Source organism: Rhodnius prolixus, unplaced genomic scaffold (genome assembly GCF_049639745.1).
Source record: "Rhodnius prolixus isolate KJV_2025 unplaced genomic scaffold, Rpr scaffold_2, whole genome shotgun sequence".
NCBI lineage: Eukaryota > Metazoa > Arthropoda > Insecta > Hemiptera > Reduviidae > Rhodnius > Rhodnius prolixus.
Window position 1 is genome coordinate 14762372 of NW_027411592.1, and position 27940 is coordinate 14790311.

Here is a 27940-nt window from a genome sequence, read left to right on the forward strand (position 1 = left end):
CAGTTTTTTTAGTTAAAATTCCTTGAGCCTGTTAGGCCCACTGGTGATTGTTTCTGTAAGGTAGATGAACGCACTGAAATGGAAGATTCCCCAATAATACCTAACTTTCGAAAGTATGGTTCAACAATTAAGTTCACCTGTTACCACTTACCATACAAATTTAAAAGAATAGGACTCAGTCAAAAAAAAAAAAAAAAATCAGAAATTTTTAAGTTGTAAATTTGAGCTTAATAGATATTAAGAAAACTATCACTAAATCGCTCTGCTAGCACTATCTTTTTTCTGGCTTAAATAGGACGCTTTTTTCAACATGAGAATTTACTGGAATTAAGGTCTATCAGACATTATCCTTCGTCAGCATTTCATTCTGACTCTAAAAAAAAATTTTACTAACTAAAAACTCCAGAATCTAGAGTGTCAGTTTCATTCGTGAAAAGAAAAAAAAGGAGCAATATTGTAAATCTAAATTACTCAAATGATTTAAAAATCTCTTTCAGACTTTTTTTAAAATCTTGTGTTATCCCGAACCTAACGCACATTATTCAACCACAAAACCCACTAGATTAAATACAGAAATATGTATAATGAAACTCTGTAAAACCGTACCTGTTCTCGTAAAAATTTCTCTAGAAGCGAACCTTTCTAACTCAAGTCCTAGATTCATTTCACAACCTATGTTAAGGTACCTAAGTATTGCCTTCTCAATTGCAAGTTAAATAATCTACTTAATATTAGAAAATATGAATAAATTTAGGTCAAGAAAGAAATGTATTTGTGCAGACAGAATTAATTTATCATTCACTTCTGTCTGTTTAGATATTAATCATTAGAATAGACACTTGTGCAAAATGAAAGTTATTCAGCTCTAGAATTATTTGTAAATAGTTGGATTAAAATCCATATACAAGTATTTTTCTTGTTATTTTTAAAGGCTTGTGCTTTAATAAAAATTAAAAAATATGAGATTTATAAAGTAAACCTTTTAATTAGTTAAACAGAAGTTAATGGTGATTAGCTGTATCATTAGGAAGGTCTGTAGAATTGGAATTTGCTAATGGCTTAGGATATTAGCCCCTCATTTTATCTTTAAAAATATTTCTCTAAAATAAGCACAATAATAGTCCTGTTATTTCAAGAAAATTGCGCCGAATATCACTTGCCGTTTATTAAGATTTAAAGTATTTTAAGTTCTTCTCATTCTAACTTAATGGATGACAAGACCCAAGTAAATTCTATGTGACCACAATTAATTAGAAAGAATAAATAAAATTTCAGTAGAAATGGGTAACATGCTTCCTAAGAAATACAAACTAACGTTCAAAATTAGTATCCTAAATCACTAGCAATTGTTGACTAATAATTGTTAAATAATTTCTTTAAGAGAAAAAAAAACATCGTCGGGATATATATGCTGTTTAAGAAGAATATCTTTTCTATAAACGTGCCCTTCTGATTTTGGGTTGAAATTAAAATGAAATCCGTGAAAGAAAAAAAAAATCCGCTGGAGATTTCGTTTCTAGGATAACAAAGATACTGATAATGGGTGCACTGGATCTCCGAGGAAGAGAGTGAACTGGTACCCGAAACCTGAACGACTCAAATATGCCGAATGATATGGTGGAAGAATCATACCAACTTAAGAACAAACTACAGACTATAATATTGTATAACAACAAACAGATCCAGAGTAACAGAATTTCAGTGGAAATTCTTCAGAAATAACAAATAATCCGTTCACGGAACTAGAAATATCAAGATGACGTTAACATCACAAAATTCAAATGAAATATCTAGGTTCATAACAAAGGCTCCAATGAAGGGTTTAATTCTAAGTCGGGATTTGTTTATTGAAACTTGTCTAAGGGATCAAGTGTTGGTAAATTTATGTTGAATTTTGATAAAGTCAAGTTTGCCTCCTCTGACTGTGACCAACTGTCTTAATTGATAATCATCCTCAGCAGTTCTGATTAAAACATGACATTCCAAGGCAAGTGTTTGAGGTTGTGACTATACTATTATGCCTAAAGCTCTTAAAAAAGTGGTTAGTTAGGTATTTATTTTTTAGAGAAGATTTTATGCAACTAAATTCTGTAATTAAGTATGGTTTCTAGAATTGCATGCAATTATTTTATTGTCCTGCTTAAACTGTGCTCTTGCCCTACATCGCTTCTAAAGGGTACGGCTTTCCTTCCTCAGAGGAATAATGCATGAAGTTGCATCATTTTTAAACTTTCAGTTTCGTTTTAATGGTGAACGGATGAAAATGAAATAAAATCATTTTAAATGAAATGAGATATCCAAGTTCATTAAAACAAGAAAAAAAAAAACTGAATCAAAAGGTTTCGGACTTCAATCCATCAAAAAATAGATTAATCAATTTGGAGTAAAGGTTTCCACTGTATAATACATTTGCTGACTATTTATTATTTATCTTATTATTTAGTGCGTTTATATTTGTTATAATTTGGACGCTAATAGTAATTGAACTAAAACAAACCATATTTTCATCAAATAAAAGAAAGAATTAAAAAAAAAAAAACCTCTTACAGCAGCATTGTGCATTTTGAATTGTGTTAAGCTTGGAAAAATAATTAAAATAGTTTGAAATGAAAGTGTGCCAGGGTAGGCATAAAATAGTGGTGGACTTTACCTGCTTAAAGAGGGCGACACCAGGTGTTTGGGTGACTCAGATGTTATTTGCTAGTGAAAATGTTATCCATTTACGGTAAGAATATTTAGGGTCAAGGGGAGCACAATTTCATCAGCATTACAATTCCTTTAACGAACGAATGTGTATCTCTCAGTTTATTTGAATCAAATAAAAATAAAAAATAAAATAAAAGCACGTCTGACCACCCTTCTCCCACCCAGCAAGCCCTAGATTTTCTTATTTCTAAACAAATAGGAATTGACATTATTTATTATCAACAGACCTCCCTCTATTTTCAACGCCATTATTCAGGGAATGTATTAAATATGCATTATTCACAATGAAAGTTTTCAGTAAAAGCCCTTCTTATCTCTCAAACATTATGTAATCTTTAAGATTACCCGCGTGATATGTAGGTAATGTTAAGGTTCAATGCCTTTTTCGAATCATTAAACCATTAGAAAACATAGAGTATCAAAATGGTCACAATATTTTTGAAACCAATTTAATTTAAAGAAAACGTATGAACCCAGGATTTTGATTTTCTTATCAGAGTTTACATTATTATTTTTTCGAACTTATAAGTTGATTGAATAGCACTTCGGTCGACGCAGAATTTGTTTCATTACTGTACATTGTACTAAAATAGATTAATTAAAAAAAAAAAAGAATCGCTATTAGTGATTTAAAAATCTGAAAATTTAAATGATTACACAAAATTATCAGGTATAACTTGCTTTCGCAAACTTGCAACTTGGTTTCCTGTACATTTAAATCATACTGCATTTACTTGTGTTGCCATTATGCAGCTTATCCTTATTCTGAAGTATGTAATTGTATTGGAGTTGATGGAATCTCACTGTAAAAGTAAAATGATTTATCTACAAAACATATATAAATTAAACAAGTTGTAGTATAACATATAAATATCTAATTTTTCTGGTGTATTAAATTTAAATTGAAGTATAATGTTGATGTATGACTATATGAAGAGTTAAACTTTTTTCCTAATCAAATTTTAAATGATAAAAATGTAATAAAATACCTTGTTTTTTAAGAAAAAATATTCTGGTCATTTTGTGGTACTCTTTTGGTTTTCTAATGGTTTGACGAATTAAAATCAAGGGTGAACGTGCCATGTACTCAACTATAAGCCCGTGATGTCGTAAAGTAAGTAAATTCCAAATCAAAGTAAATTTTAGTCTTAAATTGCTATAAGGCAAACAGCTTTCCTACTAAGATCAAATGGAGCACCTTCGTTAATTTGTTAGCAATTATCATATTGTATTTGATAGGATTTAATAAATAATGAATGGTTATAGAATTTCCGTTAACTTAGTTGTATTTTAGATTTTATTTTTCGAAATGTCGGTACCATTTTATTAACATTAGTTTAAATCAAGTGAATGATTAATAAATAAAGAAATACTAATTTAAGTAGGTGTGTTTGAGTGGAGATAAAGATTTATCTGAATTATACTTTAAAAAAAGGCATCTATCTAGGAATAGTAAGTGACACAATCGTTATTTTTACTTTTAAGTGAAGATAAAATTTTATTCAGTAAGGAAGAAGTGTTTAATAATGTTAGATGTTAGCAAATTCTATTTTCTACATTGCCGAAAAACTCCGTACAAATTTTCATTAAGGTAATATTCTCATAGTTTCTTTTTCAACAATTAAGTAATATTATAATTGCCAAATATTCAAGTAATAGCAATTTTTAATGCTTAGTTACCCTCATCCCAGAACTTTACCTAAATGTTTGTTTTTTAGGAAAAGCTATAAAAATTATTTTTTTTGTTATGATATTTAATAATTCGTGGATTGGGTAAAATTCAATTTTTGTGGAAGGTAAATTAATAAATGTTAGCGGTACCAGTTTTAAAAATCTAGATTTTTGTGTACTTTAGCATTTTCGAAGCCATCTTCATAGTGCAGGTGCAGTTGTAGCTTCCAAATATATCATTCCAGCATATTAATCGCTGAGCTTAGTATTATTTTCTATTGGAATTGCTCTTCTCTTTTTCTGCTTTATCGTTAAATAAAAGCGTTTTTTTTCGTATTCATGTGTATTTTTGTTGAAAGCTTAATCTCAATAATTTCTTTGCATCCATAACAATTAGTTCGCTGCTGAATTAGAGACTGGTATAATGCAGTTATTCCTCCTACCTTTGCTGTCATTCTTTAGAGGGCATACAGCATTGCACAACACAGTTATTCGATGTAGTAGATTGCTGGGGGGAAGTCATGACATACGAATAGTCAAGCTTAAAGTCGTAGCAAATACCTACCTGGCCGGAGATAGCCTACCTAACAGAATACTTTTCTGCGTGACGGTTGTACAGTTCACTAAGGGCCTTCCTTGCCGTTGACATTTAGTGGAGAGGCGTGCACATGCTCTTCTACACCGTAGGGAACCCACAAGCTGTTGCCTTTACTTGCTAGGTGATATGCGGAACATTTCTTCGATACTTTTCTGATAGCTTTGTTCTATTCTTTCTTCATATAAAAGACATTTCAGCCTTAGCTTTTCTTGAGACTTCCAACACTTTTGCGAGAGCGTTCCAGCATTGTAATCTGATTCAGTCATTTCTGCAGGATAAGATCCCTGGAACTTACTAGAAAAAAAAAAAACCCTCCAGATCATGTCAGTTTTTGTCTTGGGTGGATATATTCACCCTCTGCCTTTCTTCTCCAGCGTATTTATCATCAATATGGTGAACACAGGCCAATCACTACATAAAATTACACTTCTTCTTTCTTACAGCGTTATCTTTTCTCTTTTACGTTGAAACTCACTTCTGATTTCCTTCAAGTTGTGGTCTTCAATAAATCTAGTTCACAAGTAAGAAAGAAATCAGAAACATTTTGCTTTTAAAGCTGATCATATGGAATGCCTTGTTTAAAGTTACGTGTTTAGGTGTTATAAATACAAATATTCGCAGTATGTAAAATAAGATTCAATAAATCAAAGGAATTTCTGCAGCAAATTGAAAATCAGATAAATAAAATTGTTTAATGTTATTTTTTACATAAAAACACTCAGGATTCTATATTTGTATCGTGCTCTACTACCAGATGGTTGAAATCTTGAAATATTTCCGTAGGAGGCGACAGGTTCAGTTCCTTTTAAAATACACATAATATTGAAGCGTTCTATACATTGCTTTAAGGTTTAACTGTTAACAATCATTGCATTCAACCACATTTTAAATTAAGATCTAACTGGTCATTAGTGATTTCAGGTGAATGAGTACTTTTCCAATTAAAAGGAAATAACAGGATTCCTTACAACGTTCAATTATAGTATTGTCCAATGCAGTGTAATTACTTGCTTTCTATATAGTTTGGGTATTTACAAAGAACAATGTTCTTTTTCATTTACAGCAATTAATTAACGGCAACTACTAAATCGTAAAGTTTTATATTTTAAGAACATCAGGAGTAGGATTACAACCAGATCTTTCCAGGTGGAGCTGTCATGCTTAAGTAAACAGAACTTCTTTCTCATCTAAATTTAATTTTTATATTTTTTGATGAAAGTACATTTATTTTTATCCAATTTTTTTTTCTATAAACTTTGATAGTCAGAAATATAGAACTAGGTTAGTGAAGAAACCAGATTGTTTTCCAGTACTCAAACTTCCGGAAATAATATTAAAGTAAAATTCTGCGCTGTTTTGAAAGGAAAATTTTGTTGAGATGAAAATCTGCAAAACTATACAGAGGATGTGATTAGCACAGCGGAAGAAAGGTGGAATGATTGGGAGTAGATATGGTGAGCAGTGGTCTTACAGCGCCATTCTTCAGAGGATAACATCGCCTCTGCAGTGTACCCTCTCTGCCTTGACCAATTTTGAACAGTTTGCTGCATGATCTATGTAAAAATTACGCTGATTTGAACAGGGCTAAGAAAAATTGCCCAGCAAAGGCTCCGGCATCTTCCAGCAACTTAAACCAAAAATTTGAATATTTATCTTAAATTTTTCACAAAAATATTCAAACCAAAAAAAAAAAATCTTGCCAGCGATTTAGTGGGAAAACGTGACACAAAACAGAAAATAATTTCTTTTATATTTTCTATTCAGAGATATATTTCTCCACACACTCTGAGAGTGATAAAGGGCTTAGTAAGTAACAAATCAATAAGCAAAATAGAATAAAATAATTAATAAGACAATAAACAGTTAATAAGACAAAATTTAGATCAAATCGGACACATTTCAGTGACGCTAGCACTTCAAGCATAAAATTTCCCCTTGTATCTGTAGAAGTTGTTACATTCTTAAATTATATGCTAAAGTTTTATAATAAAAAAAAAGTGATCTTCTCTATTTGGGCACCATTATAACGACTAAATCTTTTAAAAATCTAAATCTATAATCTAAAATTAGCCACTGGATCAAGTTTATATTTCAAACCAAGAATGTAGAAAGAATTCACAATGAAGGAGGTGCAAGCTTCTGAAACTAAAAAACAAAAATAAATTAGTAAATCACTTTATAAAATTCATCATTTGTAGAGCTTTCTAATAAATTTAAAAAAAACAAAAACTTCTAGACGATATGAGATTGAATTTCATGTATTTTATAAATGCAATAGAAAGTTGAAATTATTTCTGACAACAGTAATAAAAAAAAAAAAAAAATCTATATAAATAAAATGTTTATATATAAAGTGTGAAGAATAAAGTATACTCACGCGACTTGAATCTCTGGAATCTGCGTTCATAAAATATACCGCTGTGTGAGATTGTGTGGGTGAAAAAAGGAAACATCCTTAGTCTGTCTGTGTCACAGCTGACGTTGAGAGATCGTCTACCTCCTTTTGCGCTTCCCAAATTTTTTTGTTCTGTTCAACAAACCGGCTATAAACTGGCCGGCCGATTTGGGCTCACAAGGATCCTGGTCTCCCACATAGTGTAGTAGCGAAATGGATCGACTGATTGTTTCGAATTTGAAATGTCTAAGATTGTTATTTTAGCTTTTTAACCATAAATATTATTCTATTTCCAATATATTTTTACCTCTTAAACAGGATAAACTGCCATCGAGTGAAATTTCAAATAGATTAATTTCCCATTGGCAATGCACAATTTCACCCTTCTTGATTTAGAAAGAGAGTTTTGAATATTCCTAAACAGCTCAAAACTAATTTTCCGTATGTCGTGATTTCTTAATCGGAAAACTATTGACCTTAAGAGCAACCTACTGATGGACTTTTAGTTTTCCCAATTTCTGAAAAATATATCTCCCATTGATTTTCTTGGATCTCTGAGTAAACACTTAAATATTTGTTCACTCTTTTAAAGAAGACCTTTTGTTTTTTTAAAAAAAGAAGATTTATTAAATTATAAAAGAAGACTTTGTTTTGCTGAAAGGATAGAGCAACGCATTTGTTGTTGAGTGCTGTACTTCTCGTAAACCTCACATACTTTATGCTAGTGACAGACAAATCAGATTTCCACTAAAAAAAACTAAACTTGTAAGATAATTTGTCATTTCATTTTCTTCGAATTTGCCTTTCTGCAATATTTGCAGATCCAGAAAAATTTCCCAAATGTGTTTAATTGTTTACAGTTCCTTTAAAGTCACGAGGATTATGCTAGGTATTATTTACTGATAATGTTTTTATTTTAAGCGCGTCCACATCCGAGGTCATTGGCGCCCATCGAATTTTTTCAGTGCACTGCCGGCCTCTGGACAGTGATCTCGCGTTGCAGGCAACACTGTCCATCACTCCGAAGCTCCTCTCCGAGAAAGTCGATCCCCTCCCTATTTATATAATCGGTAATGAAAAAAAAAAAAAATTAACATGTGAAAGCAGATCTGGAGTTATTTAGTGACAAAACTAAGAGGTCAGCCAAGGATTATCTTCGCCTCCTAGAATTCCTTTCTAAAACTATGTTCCTCACACTCCACAGGAACCATTGACCTATATTAAGCTTCTTAAGTTATCCTCTGTGAGATAATTTTGTCTAAAATTTAATGGAAATCATAAAATCAAATTTTTTATGTTCTCTACTAATCAATTCATTAAAATTGTCTAGTTGATCAAATCTTATTTTATTTAAAATTAAATCATTGCAACAGAAAACTTCCTGATATTAATCAGAAGAACTCAGCACTATTAAATTGCATCATTAAAAAATATCTTGATGAATGCTTCCGAAAGTTAATCGTAATCATCAGCAAGTATCATAATGCAATGAACCAAAATATAATTCACAAAGACTTCCGAAGTTGTAATAATAATACTACGTAATATCCAAAAATCTTTGATTGTACGCAAAGCTCTTCAGGTATGCGCATGTCTGAATCTCGCCTTTCTCCAGTAAATTCTCCATTATTTATATGTTTTTTTTAAACTTGTAATCGCTACATTGTACTTGCAATCGTCAGTACTATACATTGAGAGTACAGTAACAAATAAGCAGAACCAAAAAGATAGGAACTATAAACTCCATATCATATTCTGTTCCTGTGTTTGGTAGGGTACCCCCTTTATATGAGCTTAATTTTTGACCTGTTAACTTACTTTTAGACTTTAACTACTCTTTTACACTCATCATAATGCTGTTTTGCTAACAACATAGTTCAGCAGCCATGCTTTAGTATCCAATAATTAAACCAATTAAAAAAAAAGCTACATACACCCATTCGGAATAGTAAAGCAGCTTTTAGCAGAAGCTGATTAATTGGTACAATGAAGAACAATGTTTATGTAAAGAATATTTATTTGGGTATTAATTTTTAAAGGACATTTAAAATGTTGAGATAGGAAGATCGCTGTTTTTTGCTCCAATGTTTTTGGTAATAAGACAAAGTAATTATTAAATTATTATTATAAAAGAATTGTTATTAAACTGGCAGTAATCAATCATCTTCTTGTAAATAAACTTCTATTAAATAAATCATTTCTTTCTTTTTTATTTATTTTGCTAAGAAACTAGCAATAAACCACGGACTGTAATGAACATAATTAAAAAAAAAAATGAAATCATAGTCAATTGCTATTTTTAATTCATTGTAAAGTTAGGAATTTATCCTCTTATTTTGCTTCTAAAGAAAGAAACAAAAATAAAATTATGTTTCAAACAAATTATTAGAGAAGCAGGACATGATGAATGACGCTATAAAAATAAGCTGCTGACTACAATATAATTAGATTGGCTGAAACAGCTAAACCTTCTTTGGGCTCTCCCACTACTTTATACGAACACTATAAATACTACCAATGTCTTTTTTTGCAGAGATTAAAAGAATACAGATTATCGTTTTGATGGCAATACCTCATTATAACGATTTTAAGATAAAATACTCTCATAAAAAAATACTGGGATCACTTGCCCGACTTTAGCTTACCGTAGTTCCCAAATTTACTTGAAATTTGAATTTGTGATGAGTGGCTTTAATATTAAACATGATCACTGATGAACTACACCTGTTCTTTAAAAAAAGTTTCATATTAAATCAATAAGATTAACAACGTACGTTATCTCCAAGAACCGTTTGGCAATGTCTGGACAATCATAGAAATCTATTCAAAGCTTAGTGGAATCTATACTTCCTATCCCGGGATAGTTATATGATACTCATAAATTAATGTTGTGTATGATTGAGCAAATTCTTTAGAAAATCGCTTAACTTCAAATAATTCGTGCTTATGAACGAGACATGTAGACATTTATGTATAGTGAGTCTTAAAAAAAAAAAATCATTTGTACATTTTTTAAAATTGGTAAGTGCTGAAATTATGAGGATAATTCAACGACTTTTGTAATTCTCTTTAACATATACAAGTGTCCTATTTGACATAATACCTAAATAGTCCTTTAGATGCAAGACCCACCAGTCCAAACTGCTGTTAATTGAATTTTCCGGAGAAAATGTTCAAACCCGAAAACAATACGTGCGATTATTGCAATTTTTATTATTATTATTTTTTTGCATCGTGAGTAGTAACGTTTACTAGAGAACTAACCATTTCAAAATTACGCTTTTTCGTGCAGTTTTTGACTATATTTTGAAATCAACTTCCCGCCGGACAATTTTAATTACCTCTAATACTTATTAGGCAGTGATCTTTACTGCCTCTAATCTGCCAACCGCAAGCCACTCTAAAATAGAATATAAAGGGCCAACATTATCACCCAAAATAGAGGTTTTTGAACTGAAATTTGGCACGTTTCTTTCATCAATAATCAGTAATTCTCTTCGAGTATCATATACTGTCCCTTCCACGGAGAAGACAATAATACTGTGAGTCAAAGTAAGATTTACATTCTCACTAAATTAAGATAAGGAGCTTGTGAATTCTTTTCAAAGTACTATCAATAATTATATACGAATAGTTTGTTTTAAAAATGTTCATAGTATATTGCTGTTGGTTCAATTGGCATTGTTTCAAGGTTCAATTAAAAGATCTGAATAGGTCTGTGGTTACATTGTTCCTTTTAATAAACTTGTCCTAATCAACATGTAATTATTAACTTTAATTTTACTCATTGAACATATGCATATAACATATATAATCAATTTACTCTTGGTGATCGTTTGATTAATTTTATTTCATTTTTGACTGCTTCTTCTCTTCTATCCAGGCCTGTTTAGGATGTAAACATTTTTTTAGAAGTGTGCAGAAAGTATGAATTCTTATATTACCAAGAAGATTAACCAATCTCTGAAAATGGAAGAAATTTCAAAGCTCATCTGATTGATTGAGAACAAGCATGATAACTTTTCCTATAAACCGTAGATTTCAGAGAACGTTTATTGCATTGGGAGGGAAGTCTAGACACTTAATAATTTGGAAAATCAATTACGCAACAATTTAAAATACCTAAGTAAAATCTTACAGCCTCAGAACTTTCAAATATGTATTGAACAGTGTTTGGTAACATATACATAATCATAAATTTCGCCCTTATGATTTAAGTTCTATTACATCGTTGAATATAAAATATTTGCAAATTTATCTTCTTTAATATTTATATTCCTCTAATGCGAAAGAAAAATTTATAGCAAACCCTGGATAATAATGAAAGCATTTTTAGGTATTTTAACAGCGTCAAGGTTAAAAAAGAATGATTCTATTGTGTGCTCTCTCCCTCAATAGATAAAATTTACACGGGAATTCTTTGTTATTAAGACTGGTGCCCCGGCCAGCCTTAACTTTAATGTTCGGCCCATTTGTGGGATATTCTTTTATCTCAAAACGGGATTCTTTCTTTTTCTTTTAAATTACATTTTAATTACTATTAAAGTTCATTAGCCCCATCGTTAATGAATTAAAAGAAATCGTTTGTTTTTCAATTTCATTTCGTCTTTTTTTTTTAAGTACTGGTTTGAATTGGCAAATAATTTATTGAGAATATTAAAATAGTCACAACCTCGCAGGTACCTGTCGTAATCTTAGGAAGATCACCCTCGGTTTTTAGACTGTAAGTCTTAAATATAGGTTCTATTCTAGCGCCTACGCCACCTTTGCCATTTCTAGAGACGTATCGTACTCGTTTTTAGAACGGAATGTGTTAAAACTTCTAGATTAAGAATGTCTCATAATTAATTGTTTAAAAAAAATGTAGCATTATGAACCCTTCAGGCCAGCAATTCTCTCCGAAGAACGCGGTTGAATTCATTTTTCGCTAGTCTAAAATAGTCTAGAAATGCTAAGAAACATTATGTATTCTCTCTTCTTCTTCTTCTTTTCATTCAACATGAAATATGCTGCTCTTCCTGTAATGCCATATTTTATCAAATGATAACTCTGATCATAAACATGAAGGTCAACGATACTCCCCCACAATATCTCTCTCTGATGAGAACAATTGCTTAAGGAAACGAATTTTCTCAGACCAAAAGACATTAACCGCTCAATTTCCTAATGGGAAAGTGAACTTGTAACTACTTCAGAAATCTTTGGCGTCCTTGCAGGAATCCCAACTTAACAACACGAAAAAAACGTATTTTGCTGAAAGCTTAATTACGATAATATGAAAAGATCGCTGTTTTCTTCTTTAAGCAATAAATTGTGAACATTTAAATGCCAAATGCAACTTCCTCATTCTTACCTTAACGTTAGGCCATTTACCTTTTTTGAATTTGAGCCAAGAATATTTTATTTATTTATTTTTATTTTTTGGTTAATTCATGTTTATATAATTTAAAAAATTATTATGAAAATAAGGTTCATAATTAATGCAAAATAATTTTTCGTTATGCTTCAAATAATATTAAAAGCTATGATAGAATACCAAAGTTGTAGAACAAAGTGGAAGTTGGAAGTACTGTGCACAGAACACTGAATCGTTTAAATTTGGTATGCAATGTAATTATCTGTGAATCTGGCGTGCTTATTGCTAGATAAGCAATTTTATTTGGAAAAATTTTCTCGAAAACAATTATTTCAGTGATTTTGGAAGTGGGGGTAGAGATATTGAAAACAGGCACCTGACTTTAGTAGTAGGGACTGGTAAGATATTGGTAGATATATGTAGGTAGGTATTGGGATAAAGTAACTACACATTTAGTTACTTAACAACATATGATGGGCTCTTTAGCCAGCTGCTTAGTTAATTAAGCACGTTCTATAAAATAGAAAATTACTTTGCATTTAGAACTGTTAAGAGTAAGTCTTGCGAAGGTTCACAGCAAATTTATTTTAGAGAACTTGGTTTTTATTACTTATTTCTCTGCTTAAGGCGCATCAACATCTGAGATCAATGGGTAGCACCAGAAGCTTTTCTCAGTTACAGACAACTGCCCATCACCGGACAGTGAGCTGTAAGAAGCGCCTAGAAGAAAAAAATCTAAGTGTCAGCAGCTGGATTCTAATCTGAAATCTCCGCGAGTGAAGCCTACAGTAGGCTATCCCCTCATCTAATTTGTTCCCTAAGAGTGCTTATTATTTACTCAACTTGTATTACATATAACCATGCTGTAATTAAAGTTTATTTAGAAAACTTTTAGGGAAATAAATCGTTTTCTCTACAGCCACATCTACTTTCCCGTAGAATGTTTTGCAAAGTGCAGGTAAAAGTGTATTTAATAGAATTTCATCAGTACAAAGAAAGCCTTGTTTGATTTTACCCAAAGCATTATAAACATCCTATTGTAGCAAGCAGCAGTGCGGATACATGAGGGTATGCCAGATATTTATATAAAGAATAGCCGCGACTGGTTGTATGCGTGAGCTGGCTCGCTAGACTAACGCAACGCCGCGTTAGGTCGCGGTGGCCTTTTTAAAGATAGTTGCTCCCAGAAAGGAGTTAAGTAAGGCGATCCTCCCCAACTACTAAGAATAGATACTCCCCTCCCACTTAGCCCATACTTCGTCTCACCTAATTTACATATTTTTCAGGGAGAGCCGCTGCTTGCATTGATAAAAATAACGCTGGAGGTTAAAACGCATTTAAATGCATTTTTTTGTTGTTACTTCTTAACTAATTAGACAAATATACAAAAGAGGTGAATGTAACTTCATAAATAACCTAAATTAATGTATTACCCAAATTAATTCTTCGATTTTGTTTAATTAAACTAATTGAGTATTCTTCATGCCACGATAAAACAGTTAACCTAATTTTACTCGTTGTGTTCGCTTGAAAAGCTGTCCTCGTATGAGGCCGCTAGGACTCCACATGAACGTTTCAGCAATAGTGAAAATAGTATATTTTGTTAAAACAAAAAAGTGTATTTACGTTAAAAATATAAATTAAAATATTTGTAAGATAAATAAAGTAGTAACGAGATTTGATAAAAATAAATAAAAAAATAAATTATACCCCTTCTTTGAATAAGATATTCCGGTGAGAAAGCACTCTTCGCAAAGTGCGAGCTTTAGCAAAGTTAGTGCGGGCTTGCTGGTGCTGAATATCTGCTTAGCCATCTTATTGTACCATCAGTGTGGAGCAAAGTTGGATGATTGATCTGAATCATTTCCCTTTTTCTTTCTTGCAGAATCTTTTTATTTCCAATGTCGGCTCAATGAAAACAAATTTGGTTGTTAATGAAACGCACCTGTTATCGTTCTGCTTGAATACCTTTAGATCCAATAAGGCGCCATTATAATCAGTTATTGTTATTTTAAGAAATTTAATTAAAAACTACATTTTAAAAAGTCAATGGGACTCTTAAACTTTCCTGAATTTCTTTTAGAATTCAAATGAAGACACTTTAATTTGTAAAAATAACTAGTACTTAAACATTTCTTTTTTGTTTTAAAACAATGCTTGTCGTTCGGAAGTAATGTTTGGCATAGATTTCTTTGATTAAAATAATCCATGTCTAAATAATAGTTGATCCTAATGTAGAATTAGGTTTCCACTTGCTTGGCACCTTTTTTTATTTTATTTTATTGCTCTCGCTATTGTTTTTTGAGGAATTTCATTAATTAAATGTCTAAATATTAGACCTATTTTTATAATATTAAGTTGGTATTCTATTTCTAACAGTCACTTTTTTTTTTTCAGTACAAGGCATGGTAGTTCAAGAGGGAATGCTTACGCAGACATTGTAAGTATTTATGGAAGATGTTTTTATCTAAATATTTACAGTATTTAGTTTCTTTTTTGTTCTTTAAAAATTCTTTAATAATAACAAAGGAATTACAGGACAGCTAATATTATCAGAAAGTACATTTCTTTACAGATGTACATATCTATCTTGAAATTTTTTATTAGTTTTTAGATTAAAACGCATTGTGTTTTAATAGAATAAATGATTTTTTTTTTTTGCAAAAACGTAAGAATGTTTTTCGGTTTTGAAAATGTTTAAAAAAGTGTTTAAAACCTCCCTGGTCAGCATTCTTCTAGCTAGCCGAACTGATTATCATCTAAGTTCGTGCCTTCTCTTTTTGGCAAAACCTACTCATCCTGAGCGATTCAAGTAAACATCAGTTAGAATTGCCGTCTGCGTTAGAATTGAAGAGTCTTCCTCTCCAGGTTCTTGCAGGATGGATTTAGAGGAGTCAACTTAGCCAGTAACTAATCGTACAATTTTTCTTCTCTAACCTCCATTCCTGCAACATTCTATGCACAAAGGTTTTTATAGCTGCCCTTATGTGTGGGGCTTATTTATTGCTTGCCAAAGGTTTCAGTCACATTAGGGATTGTTTGATATGGCTTCAGGACAACTTATGACCAGGACTTACGATATAATTAATAACATTTCTTTGACTTGTTAAAATACACATAACTTCTGTGTCGTATATTTGTAACTTTTATTTTCGTACAGTTAGAGAAGGATACCCTTTCAAAAGTTTTAATTCAAGCATGAGCGGAATAAACCGTTTATTTCAGATAAAGCATTTACTATTATGCTTATCTGCACTAAATACATATGTGTTTGCATTTCGTCGTGCATTGCAGCTGCATTATTCTTTTCTCCAAAGTAAATTTTTAAAAACAGATAATTATTAGCTCTAGATTACAAATAGCTTTACTATTTTTTTATGTTTGATAGTGAAAAGATAAATGAATCGGCTCTTTATTGTTTATTAATTTAAACAATAGGAGTTTTGGTTCGATTTCTAACTATTAAATAAACGTTTCTCGTCGGTAAGATTTAAAGTAAATCAATTAATGTTAACTTTCGCAAAAAAAAGAGAACGCAAATTTTTCACAATAGCAGCTACTGTCACTTTTTACCATCACTCACACTCGTAGTGGAACTGTCAATCCAGAAAAAAAAAAATTAAGGTAAAAGAAAACCTTAAGTAACTGTAGTTAAAGAAATTGATTCTTTACATCAGATTTGTTTCTTTCTTTTTCCCTATGAAAGAGGCGCATTGTGCAAAATGAAAAATTATTGAAATTGTGTTGGATGTACGGAGACGAATTTGTCAATATACATTGATTAAAATACTAACCTCCACTTTGTCAGTTTAAGAAATGTGCCCCATCTCCTTAGAGAATGTGTGAAATTCTTATACTCGCAAAAGATTCCTAACGTTTGGCGCCAATAACCCAGCGCTGAACTTCAGATTTTTATTTGCTTTTGCGCTGGGAAGAAATATTGAGGACTGGTATGAACTGCTTTTTGCAGTGGCAGGGGTTCAATCAGGGCACTTGTCGCCTACGTGCAATTTTGCTTCTCTTTAGAGGTTCGATTCCAGGATAGTTTAGAAAAACAGTTGCCTAATGAAGAAGCCCTGTTAGGGTTTACATCAGCACTCATATAAATTCTACCTGAGAACCAATAACTTGAAGATACTCTCTACTGGCGGTTATAAGATAAACAACGGTGAAGGATGTGCAGTATATGCGGAAGGAATTGCACTCTCGTGGTCGCTCCCCCATTATGCACTAGTATTTACAGCAGAAATGTATTCAATATGGCAGTCCCCAAAACCACACTTGGTTAGAACTAAATATAATAACTAATGCAGTCCGATTTCCTAAGTACATTGGCAACCATTCTCGATCGATCCAATGATTATCACGCATTAAACGTTGCAACAACTATGTGCATGTGGACAAACAGTGCCATTCGCATGGGTATCCGATCAAATCGGGATGTCTGGCAACGAGAAAGCAGACCAAGTGGCAAAGAACACTGTCCGAAAACGGTACATACAGTATCATCCCTATTCGTTCCTATGACTTACAAGTTTACATAAAAGGACGACTACTTCGCAAATGACAGCCAAAATAGGACTCTATTTTCCGCAAAACAATCCGGCGACTTAAAGCTGTATGTATGACAAGAATAAGGATTGTGTATACACGATTGACCCATAAATATATTCTCTTAAAGGATAGAAAACCAAGGTGGTCGTGAAGTTGAGTTGAGAAAGACTTAAACTGCACAACACTTTTAGAGAATAAGCATGTGTGCCACTTGATTTGCGCGAAAAATTAGATGGGTCTCTCAACAAAACAAGGCTACTTGCTGTTTTTAATAAGATAAATTTATTGCAATGTTTAGGTTAGTTTAATTTAAATAAAGAAGGAAGCATATCGAGTATTCTCCTTTGGTGTGAACGCAGTTGAGTTGTTTTTTGTTGGTGATTTTATTTAATTTATTAGCGTGACTGTGCCTATCAAGTGAATTTTATTCCAGAAGGAATGGTGTTGTGTTTGATGTAAACAGTATTTGTTTCTAGAATTATTTAATTTTTATGGCCCCAGGATATTTTTAATAACAGTAAGTGAAATATCTTGTAGAAGAAATATTTGCAGAAGAACATAAGTAAATGTTAATAGCCTTTACTATTAAACTAAATTGTAAAATGAATCCATGAATTGTAAGTGAGTCTAATTTTAAGTGTGATGACGATTGGAACACATGATGACCACTAAACAAGAATAATTCGATCGACAAAATTTGATAAGACAGGATTTCACGGGATTATTCTGAATAAGCAATTTATCTGAAACTTTTATTACATTAAAGTTCTGCGCTGATTAAAAGTTACAAATTAACTGGATTAAAGCACAGTTATTGAAGTAAGCCTCTTCGGACTCGAAGAATCAGAACAGCTAAATGATTAATTAAAAGAAAATTCAACTTTTTATTATATGAAACCTATAACCATGTATAAATTCTGTATTTTTTTTGTTTTTAGCCCAACCGATGGTACGCCTCCAGTTTTTGAAAAAGTATTTAGCAATGCTCGATTTGCTCAAGGTGGAAACGCTCTCTTCGAGGGACGTGTCACCGGAAAACCCCGACCTGTTGTCAGCTGGACGAGAAAAGGAGCTCCTCTTCTTGGTTAGTGTATTCTAAGAATTCATTTACTTTAATGCAAGGATTTATTAATTTATACTTTACTCTGATTGCAATAGCAACAACAACAAAAAAGTATTAGTAAGCAGTTCCAATTATTTGAGATATGAAATTGAAATACCTTAAATCCACAGATGAATTATCTTCTGATTAACTTACAGCCGCTCATGGTGCACTATTAGAAAAAGCGTGCCCTATAGAATAATGCACTTTATTGTCAATTATTTTGTCATTCTACTAAAATAATAAATTATATACCATTTCGTCATTCTTCTAAAATAATTTATGAATTCAGAAGGATTTAATCATTAAAAAATTGCGTAAAGAAATACATTTATAACTTTTATTTTTAAAGCTAGATTGTATTTCACATAAATTAAAAAAAACAATTGTTTTTAGGTTCAAATAAACATAGATTGAAGTATGAGGAACAAACAGGGAATGTTTCTCTACTGATCTCTCAGATAGGACCAGGAGATGAAGGGGAATACACTTGCACTGCTAGAAACCAATTTGGGGAAGCCATGTGCTCAGTGTATATTCAGCCGGAAGGTTAGTAATTTTTCTAATCCAGTTTTAGTTTCAATAAAAAGTGTGCAATTTAATAAATACTAATTTGTAATTTCAGCTTATCATTAAGTATTTGAAATTATTTAAATATTTTATGTATTCATTCTATTAATCAATGTATAGTTTATTGAGAATGGTAAAAATTATTTTCTGTTCTTCAGGAGTTGCAATGCCACAGATGCAGCAACAAGGATTCAAGAAAGAAACTACTACGACTCAATTTAAACAAGTACAACAGCAATCATCGCACACAGGGATGCAACAAACACAGACAATGCAACGCACACAACAATCGCAACAGTACTCAAATGGATTCACTTCGATTGAAGAAGTAATTAAGAACAAAATTATTTTGAACTTTATTACTTTCATCATTAATATTTATCAATATTTTTTTATTTATTATATAGGATTTCAAAGTGGATACGTTCGAATATAGGCTCTTACGAGAAGTATCATTCCGAGAATCACTCACTAGACGATTTGTCGGAGAGAGCGATATCACACTTGAAACAAAAATCGACAAGTTTTTAGGTCCACCAGCTCCTCCGCAATTGCAATCTAAACCACGAAATTCCAAACTTGTTGAAGGATCCGATGCAGTATTCTCCGCCTTTATACCTGCAAACCCACGTCCAAGAGTGAGTTGATTAACAAATGATGTTTAAATATGTATTTAAGAGTACTCAGAATAACATAAAGTTGAGACATAAAATTTTCATTCTCTTTTGTGTAATTTACGATCCAGTTTCTACGACTATTGTACAAGTAAACAATTAAAAAAAAGAAAAGAAAAGGAATGAGAAAAATTGAGGAAAATCTAGTATAAAGAAATTGCAATTTGAAGTAAGCTCGTTTTTGTTCTGCTTACAGTTGACATGGTTTAAAAATGGAAAGCGGGTAGTTTCATCACAGAAACATCAGACTAGTTACGTGAATCAGCAAGCTACCCTGCAAGTTAACCAGGTATCCTCGCAGGACAGCGGCCACTACACACTTTTAGCAGAAAATCCACAAGGTAATTTTCTGCATGCTATTTAAAAAATAATTTTTTTCTCCAAATTATTAAATCTTTGTATAAATGCACAAAATCAAATTGTAATTATTTGTATTTCAGGATGCATTGTAACTTCAGCTTACCTTGCAGTCGAACCATCCCCTGCTCGTGAACAAATATACGAAAGGTATTCATAATTATAAAATATTTTATATGATATTTAAAAAATTAATAACATTTTTGTATGATTTAAAACTTTGATCAGGGGAATTATGTTGAGTTTTAATTTAATTATCAATTTGTAGAGAAACTTCTCAAATATTGACTCAACAAGTGGAAACTGAATCAGTTGAAGGAAAAATGATTGCACCGAATTTTGTTCGTACCTGTACCGACCGTGACGTTACTGAAGGCAAGATGACTAGGTTTGAATGTCGTTTAACTGGTAGACCATATCCCGAAGTAACTTGGTTCATAAACGGTCGCCAAGTTGTTGACGATTCTACACATAAGATACTTGTAAATGAATCAGGCAATCATGCTCTCATGATAACCAATGTGTCCAGAGCTGATTCAGGAATTGTAACATGCGTAGCTAAAAATAAAGCAGGAGAGACTTCTTTTGAGGTATTTATTTTTGAAAACAAATAGTTCTGAGAGGTGGTGCTTTTAACATGATTGTTTCTGACTTTAGCTTAACTTTTTTAATTTGTACCCCAAAATTATTTCAGTGTAAGTTGAATGTAATTGAAAAAGAACTTGTAGTGGCCCCACAGTTTGTACAAAGATTCGGAGCAGCGAGTGTTAAGGAAGGGGAGCCGGTCATTCTGTCGGCACGGGCCGTAGGAACACCTGTGCCCAATATCTCTTGGCAAAAGGTAAGAATTAATGTATTTTTTAAAATATAGTTAGATATTATTACTGATAGAAGTATTTTCTCTGGAACGCAATTTTTTGTTAAGAGAGTAATTCATCTCTCTTTCTCCACACGCACACTAAGTCCCTCTCTCTCTCTGGAATTCTAAGTTTTATAAGAAAATAAATAAAAGTATGTATTTAAAGTTGCAGTATTCGTTAAATTTTATTGCTGTTCAATATTCATATATATATATCATTTTTTTAAATACGAAAACTAACAATCCTAGTTATAGTTAGCTTCTTCCTTAATTCCAGGATGGGGTACCAATAACTGGAGGTGATGGTATAAGAATTATGACAACCGCAGGAGGTAGTACATTAGAGATAGCTGGTTGTAGACTTCAGGATGCTGGATGGTACCAGTGTACAGCACAGAACATGGCAGGCTCCACGGCCACCAGAGCCAGGGTGCATGTACAGAGAACAGTTAAACAAGATTCAAGTCAACCATCAAGATTACACCTGCCCACTCCTACCACAGTTATCCAACCAGAGTTAGTTTTTGTTTGAACTGTCTTACCAATTTATATGGATTAAATTATTAAATGAATTTCAATAATTTTGGTTCGATTTACAGGCCAGCACCTGAACCAGAAATAATATACTTGAGACATGTCGAACGCTCTGCTCCCAAACCACCTAGAGGAGAACAAGATAGAGTTTATTCCCCACCGCAATTTATAATACCCCTAACAGATCAGTCTCAGACGGAAGGGAACAGAGTTCATTTCGAAGCCAGAGTGGAACCAGTTGGAGATCCATCAATGCAAGTGCAATGGTACCACAATGGCAAGCAAATGCCAGCTAGTGAGTATTACCAATGTTTCTAATTTTGAAATCAATATGAATCATTGATTTAACTGGAACTTTTCATATTGCAGGCTCTAGGATGACAACTACGCACAGATTTGGTTTCATTGCACTTGATCTGTTAAGTATAGTAGCCGAAGATGCTGGCGAATACATTTGTGTAGTTGCTTCAGCAACTGGAACAGTGCAATCTCGAGCCATGCTTACAGTTACTAGTACGTTAAGATTTGTGTTTGTTTCCCTAATCTAAGAATGATATTAACTTTCCAAATAATAATGCTTTAGGAATGTATGATGAATGTTTATAAAAATGCAAACCTAATCTAGCGTAAATAGTTGGACTCTGTTGAAATGTTAACTCTGAGGCTCCTCTGATTTTTCGTATATAAGGTTGAAGTCACATACAAACAAATTAACGCGGACCACATATATATATATATATAATTTTTCTAATAAAAGGGACCTTTAAATGTATATTTTTGGAGAAAATTCTATGTGCAAAATTAGGCACAAACGTAATACTATTAAGAAATAGTAAATACATTTTAAGAATTATTTTGGTATTCTCATAAAAAGCTTAGATTCCATATTAATGCTCAGCGAATTTAAGGCTGTTTAATTTTTACAAATTACTTCTAATGACTATTGTTTTGTTGAATAAGGTTTGCTAAAAGAGTTTGCAAGTATTTCATTTTTAAGTATACTTAACATTGGTATTAAGAGAATTTAAAAAAATAGGTCGTGCCAGCATCGATCAGAAAAGCCAATATCCTGATAGCTTGCAATACATAAGTCAGTTAGAGGACTATTCCAAGTATCAGAGAACCGAAAGTGTTGAAGAAATATCTCCAGTGAAGCCACAATTTATTCGGGCACTCAGAGATCTCGGCCAACTACAGGAAGGCCGAAATGCCCATTTTGAAGCTCAATTATCACCAGTCAGTGACCCTACTATGAGAGTAGATTGGTTCAAGGATGGAAAACCAATCACAGCAAGTAAGAATTAATTTAATTGGGTAAACTATTTCTTTATTGTAAAAGACAAAATTTAGCTTGCTTATTTTAAAGAAATTTAATTATAAACATGTTACGAATTAATTTGCCGTTTTTCATTTAGGTTCTCGGATTTCAACAATATATAACTTCGGATATGTCTCTCTTAATATCTTGCACCTAAGGCCTGAAGACACTGGTGTCTATACTGTCAGAGCTGTCAATAGATGGGGCGAAGCAGTATCTCAGGCTTCAGTCACTGTTATATGTAAGTAGGATAGCAAAAAAAAGAAGAAAAAAAGTTAGTAGTGTTAGTAATGCAAATAGAAAACTAGAAATTCAAATAATATTTTCGTGGTCAACATATATTAACTGCTATTATAAATTTCAGCGCGCAGTAGTGTGACGACCGAGCTTGGAATCCCCGAGCAGCAACGTTATATTGAAAGCGTTGAAGCTTTGGAAGCATACACGCAACAAGCACACATGAAAAAAGTTGTGGAACAACCGGAAAGTACTTCACCACCTGTATTCCAGTCACCCATTAAAGATCAGTTGGGTGTTAAAGAGGGTGGATTTGCACATTTTGAAGCAAGACTAGAACCAGTTGGCGATTCTACCCTCAGAGTTGAGTGGTTAAAAGATGGCAGACCAGTTGAAGCCAGTTAGTTTTATTTCCTTTCCAAAAACAATAATAAAATGGCATAAAATTTTCTTTCAATTAAATAATAAAAAAGTTTTGTTTTTTACTCCAGTGAATCTTAAATAAATTTTGTTTAGGTTCCCGTATAACGACGTTTTTCAACTTTGGATATGTAGCTTTAACAATAAAACATGTGGCAGTGCATGATTCAGGGCGATATACCTGTCGCGCTTACAATCAAATGGGAGAAACAACAACCTCAGCCAATCTGAGCGTGGTCAGTAAGCAGGACATAATTTCAGAAAGTCAACATGTGAGTTCTTTGCACAAGATACAACATCTTGAAGATAGCAGCCGTTACATGAAATCTGTACAAGAGGAAGCAACGATTACTCAGAAACCACGTTTTCTCGGACCACTGAAAGGAACTAATAAAATAGTAGAAGGACAACGAGGTCATTTTGAAGCAAGAGTAGAACCACTAAGTGATTCAAGCATGAAAATAGAATGGTATTTTAATGGAAAGGTAAAATTTCTTAACAAATTACAAATCCATAATTAAATCTTTTTATCAACAACAGTCACTGATAACGGAAATTTTATGAGTTAATATATGAAATTGTTTTCCTATGGTGAGACATTTAAGTGACTAGTTAATGAGACCATCTCCGCATAAGACTTACTTCAATGCAGACATTAACGCTTCTCGCTCCAGAACTTAAACTTAGAAGCTTGCTTGCGCGTTGGTATAATAAGAAATCATTAACAAATATTTATGCACTTTTGGGGGTAAAAAAATCTCATGCGGATATTAACACATTTTTCTCGTACTATAAATTCATCGCATATATTTGTTCAAACTTCGAATTCTTAACCCTTAATTACTGTGCGATTGAAATAATACCTTACAGGAAAGCGGGAAGTCTTATATGAAATTTTCTTGTGACAAATATATTATTAACTTACGTAATAATTACAAAAATTCGCTTAAAAAATGCATTTAATTGAGCAGCACTTCCGCTTAACCGATTTTATTCAAATTTGAAATTTGTCTTAAAGTAGGAAAAATTGGCTGTCTTTCCCGTGATGGTGAAAAATAATAATTATAGGTCACAGAGGATTTAGCTTTGTTACCCGCCTCACATCTAAATTCAGTAAATATATTATCTTCTCTTTTGAATTTTCCTCATTAGCAATAAGGTTTATTTTTTGCAGCCTCTACAAACTGCTAACAGAATTCAAACCTATCATGATTTTGGATATGTAGCAGTAGATATTTTATCAGTTCGAGCAGAAGATGCAGGCACTTATACTGTAGTTGCCCGGAATGCTTTGGGGGAGGCGCAGCTATCAGCAACTATGCAAGTAGAAAGTAAGTTATTTTAATTTTGCTCAATTAAATCGCACAAAATATTTTTCGCTGCGTTAAATGCATCTTTGAATTGCAGCAAGATCTAGTATAGACACAAGAAGTATGCATCATGGAATTTACGATAGAACCAAACAGGCGACTGAACGACAACATGTAGAACCTCAATACAACATTCAAGAACTCTGTAAATCAAAGCCCATATTTGTAGTTCCGCTGTCGGATCCTGCACCGCTTAATGAAGGAAAAAACATTCATTTAGAATGTCGACTTGAACCAATGGGAGATCCAACAATGAGAGTTGAGTGGTTCCTCAACGGGAAGCCAGTAACCGTAGGTTCAAGGTTTAGAACTTATTATGATTTTGGGTATGTTGCTCTTGACATTATTCATGTAATATCAGCGGATGCTGGAGAGTATACTGTTAGAGCTACCAATGCGCTTGGATCTGCCCATACTTCAGCTTGCGTTAGAGTAAGTCAACTTAAATTCAAATTTAGTTAGGATGATTAAAATAATTTTTGACTCATTGATTATTCATTTACAGGTAATGAGCCGTGCAGATATTTTGACCGAAACACAAAACGAATCATCTCTAGAACAAATTCAGTATTTGGAAGATATGTCAAAACATCGTCGACATGCACAGGAAGATGTGAGCATACTTTCTGCACCAACATTTACTCGTTTACTTCACAATATTGAAACATTGGAGGGAACAAACATTCATCTTGAATGTAGACTTCAACCAGTAGGAGATCCTACGATGAGAGTTGATTGGTTTGTAAATGGAAAACCAGTGAAGGTTGGCCACAGATTTAGACCCGCTTACGATTTTGATTATGTGGCCTTAGATTTGCTCAGCGTCTATCCAGAAGATTCAGGAGTGTATACTTGTCAGGCGAGAAACCAGTTGGGAGAAACCGTCACATCATGTTCGGTGAGAGTCATAGGTCAGTGTAAGTTTTACATTCAGTTTTTTCTAGATTTAGAGTCAAGAGTTTCTAATGAATTATAAATAAGAACAAGTTTATTTCCCGTTTAATATTTCAAGATCATATTATTTATTTATTTTTGAATGAATTTAATTTCATCAAGTAAAATAGTTACATATAGGTACATATATGAACTGTTCGCTTGTATCTACTGTCAACTACTTACAGCTGATAATGTATTATAAACTATAAACAAAAAATAAAAAATAGGTTTTGCTAAATTTAAAAAACGAAATCAGGTAACAGTTGAGGCATGTTGAAAACAGTTTATAGACCATTTATTTTGTAAATATGAAGTCATTTTAAATTTTTCTTTATTTAATTTTGTAATGATGGATTTGTGGAAATCGTTGGCCTATAGAAGTATAAGTTTTTTTCCTTAGTGTAAACATTTTTATTCGTTTTAGCCAAGAAGGATTTGTTACTTGAATCTCAACATCCTGGTGGGCTGGAAAAAATTCAGTATCTTGAAGATGCCTCAAGATATAAGCGAACTGATGTAGTAGATGAAATGATTACAACCAAGCCCAGATTTATCACCAAACCAAAATCAATTGATAATCTAAGGGAAAGAGGTCACGCTCACTTTGAGTGCAAACTTGAACCTGTCACCGATTCGAATTTGAAGGTAAAGGATTCCATTGATGTGATTTTTCCGGAGTTATATTTATTTTTTTCATTTTTCCTCAGTTCAGATTAATTTTTTATTTATTTATTTTTGTATTTTAGGTTGAGTGGTATAAGAACGGCCGCCCTATAATTGTTGGCCATCGATTTAGACCAATTCACGACTTTGGCTATGTAGCTTTGGACATTGTTGACGCAATTGCCGAAGACTCCGGCACATATACTTGTCGTGCAGTTAATTTGATCGGATCTGATGAAACATCATGTACTCTAGTTTGCCGCGGAACTGCTCAAATTGTTACTTCTACTCAAAATGAAACAGGATTAGAACAAATTCAATACCTTGAAGATAGATCACGTTATCAGAGGTCAGAAGTAATCGAAGAGACAACAACTCAAGCACCTGTTTTCACTACATCTTTAAAACAAGCCAACATAAAGGAAGGACAAAGGGCACATTTCGAATGTCGCCTTATACCGGTCAGCGACAATACAATGAAAGTGGAATGGTTTCATAACAACCAACCGTTGAAATCAGGTTGGTTCACAAATTCAGAAATCACACCATAATTGGTTAACTATAATTATGTAACTATAATTAGTTGTTTAATAGTAAAAAAGTATCAAATATTTGAGACTTCCTTGCAACATCAAACCCATGAAAATTAGTTACTAACGAATGAGTTTCAATTATATGTGAATGAATGAATGAATTGTAATAATAATATTATTATTAATATTAATGAATTATAAACTAAAAATATTTACTATTCAATTTATATTTATGATTTATGATTAAGAATTGACATCATTTGAAAAATATCGGCTACTTTCAGGGTCCAGATTCACTGAGACAAACAACTTTGGTTTCGTGGCTTTAGATATTCAGCATTGCTTGCCAGAAGATTCTGGCACATATACTTGCCGGGCAAAAAATATAGTCGGGGAAGCTGTAACTTCTTCAACACTTTCTGTTCAAAGTGAGAACATTAATAAATTTTGTTCTTAACAACAAAACTGCCCCTGTAAAAAGGTAAATGTAATCTTCGTTTGTTTTTTGTAGCGAGAAAATCTATTTATCTCGAATCACAGCATGAGTCAGCCCTGAGCCGTCTAAATCAGTTTGAAGATCGGCAGTACCAACACCCCGCTGGTCCTGATGAGGCAGCTACACAGGCTCCTGTTTTCACTCAGCCAATGAGAGATTTAAAAACATCTGAAAATAATCAAGCCCATTTTGAAGCAAGGCTTATTCCAGTTGGTGATCCACGTTTGAAAGTTGAATGGTTAAGGAACGGCGTACCGATCAGTGCCTGTATGTTTTACATACATTTATGTTTATACAAAATATTGCAATAATATGTAACGCTACTTTTTAAAGGTTTGATTACTTGGAAACTTAACCTTATTGAATTGATTGACATACTTTTTGTTATTATTAGCTAATCGTGTAACCACAATGCATGATTTCGGCTACGTGGCGTTGAATATGAAGTATGTATATCCAGAAGATTCTGGCACCTACACTTGCCGTGCAACAAACGATCTTGGACAAGCTGTCACTTCGGCTACCTTGTTTGTACAATGTAAGTGCTTCTACTTTTTTTAAGTACCTTCAATCCAATAATCTTTAATATCT

At 32.6% G+C, this 27940-nt stretch overlaps 1 protein-coding gene across 3 annotated transcripts in view; it reads left to right on the top strand.

The window, feature by feature from the left end:
• Window positions 1–27940, top strand: part of sls (sallimus) — a 256723-nt gene that overhangs the window by 106653 nt on the left and 122130 nt on the right. For all 3 annotated transcript variants that reach the window (XM_074118099.1, XM_074118100.1, XM_074118101.1), the window contains 24 exons: window positions 15124–15166; window positions 18219–18364; window positions 18779–18931; window positions 19111–19280; window positions 19360–19590; window positions 19823–19967; window positions 20067–20133; window positions 20252–20573; window positions 20678–20824; window positions 21120–21358; window positions 21442–21671; window positions 21746–21889; window positions 22413–22670; window positions 22792–22935; window positions 23059–23331; window positions 23448–23836; window positions 24526–24682; window positions 24759–25153; window positions 25227–25632; window positions 26082–26302; window positions 26404–26839; window positions 27138–27281; window positions 27365–27616; window positions 27744–27887. In XM_074118099.1, coding sequence (XP_073974200.1) covers window positions 15124–15166; window positions 18219–18364; window positions 18779–18931; window positions 19111–19280; window positions 19360–19590; window positions 19823–19967; window positions 20067–20133; window positions 20252–20573; window positions 20678–20824; window positions 21120–21358; window positions 21442–21671; window positions 21746–21889; window positions 22413–22670; window positions 22792–22935; window positions 23059–23331; window positions 23448–23836; window positions 24526–24682; window positions 24759–25153; window positions 25227–25632; window positions 26082–26302; window positions 26404–26839; window positions 27138–27281; window positions 27365–27616; window positions 27744–27887 — 5256 coding nt within the window. The remainder of the gene's footprint in view (window positions 1–15123; window positions 15167–18218; window positions 18365–18778; window positions 18932–19110; window positions 19281–19359; window positions 19591–19822; window positions 19968–20066; window positions 20134–20251; window positions 20574–20677; window positions 20825–21119; window positions 21359–21441; window positions 21672–21745; window positions 21890–22412; window positions 22671–22791; window positions 22936–23058; window positions 23332–23447; window positions 23837–24525; window positions 24683–24758; window positions 25154–25226; window positions 25633–26081; window positions 26303–26403; window positions 26840–27137; window positions 27282–27364; window positions 27617–27743; window positions 27888–27940) is intronic.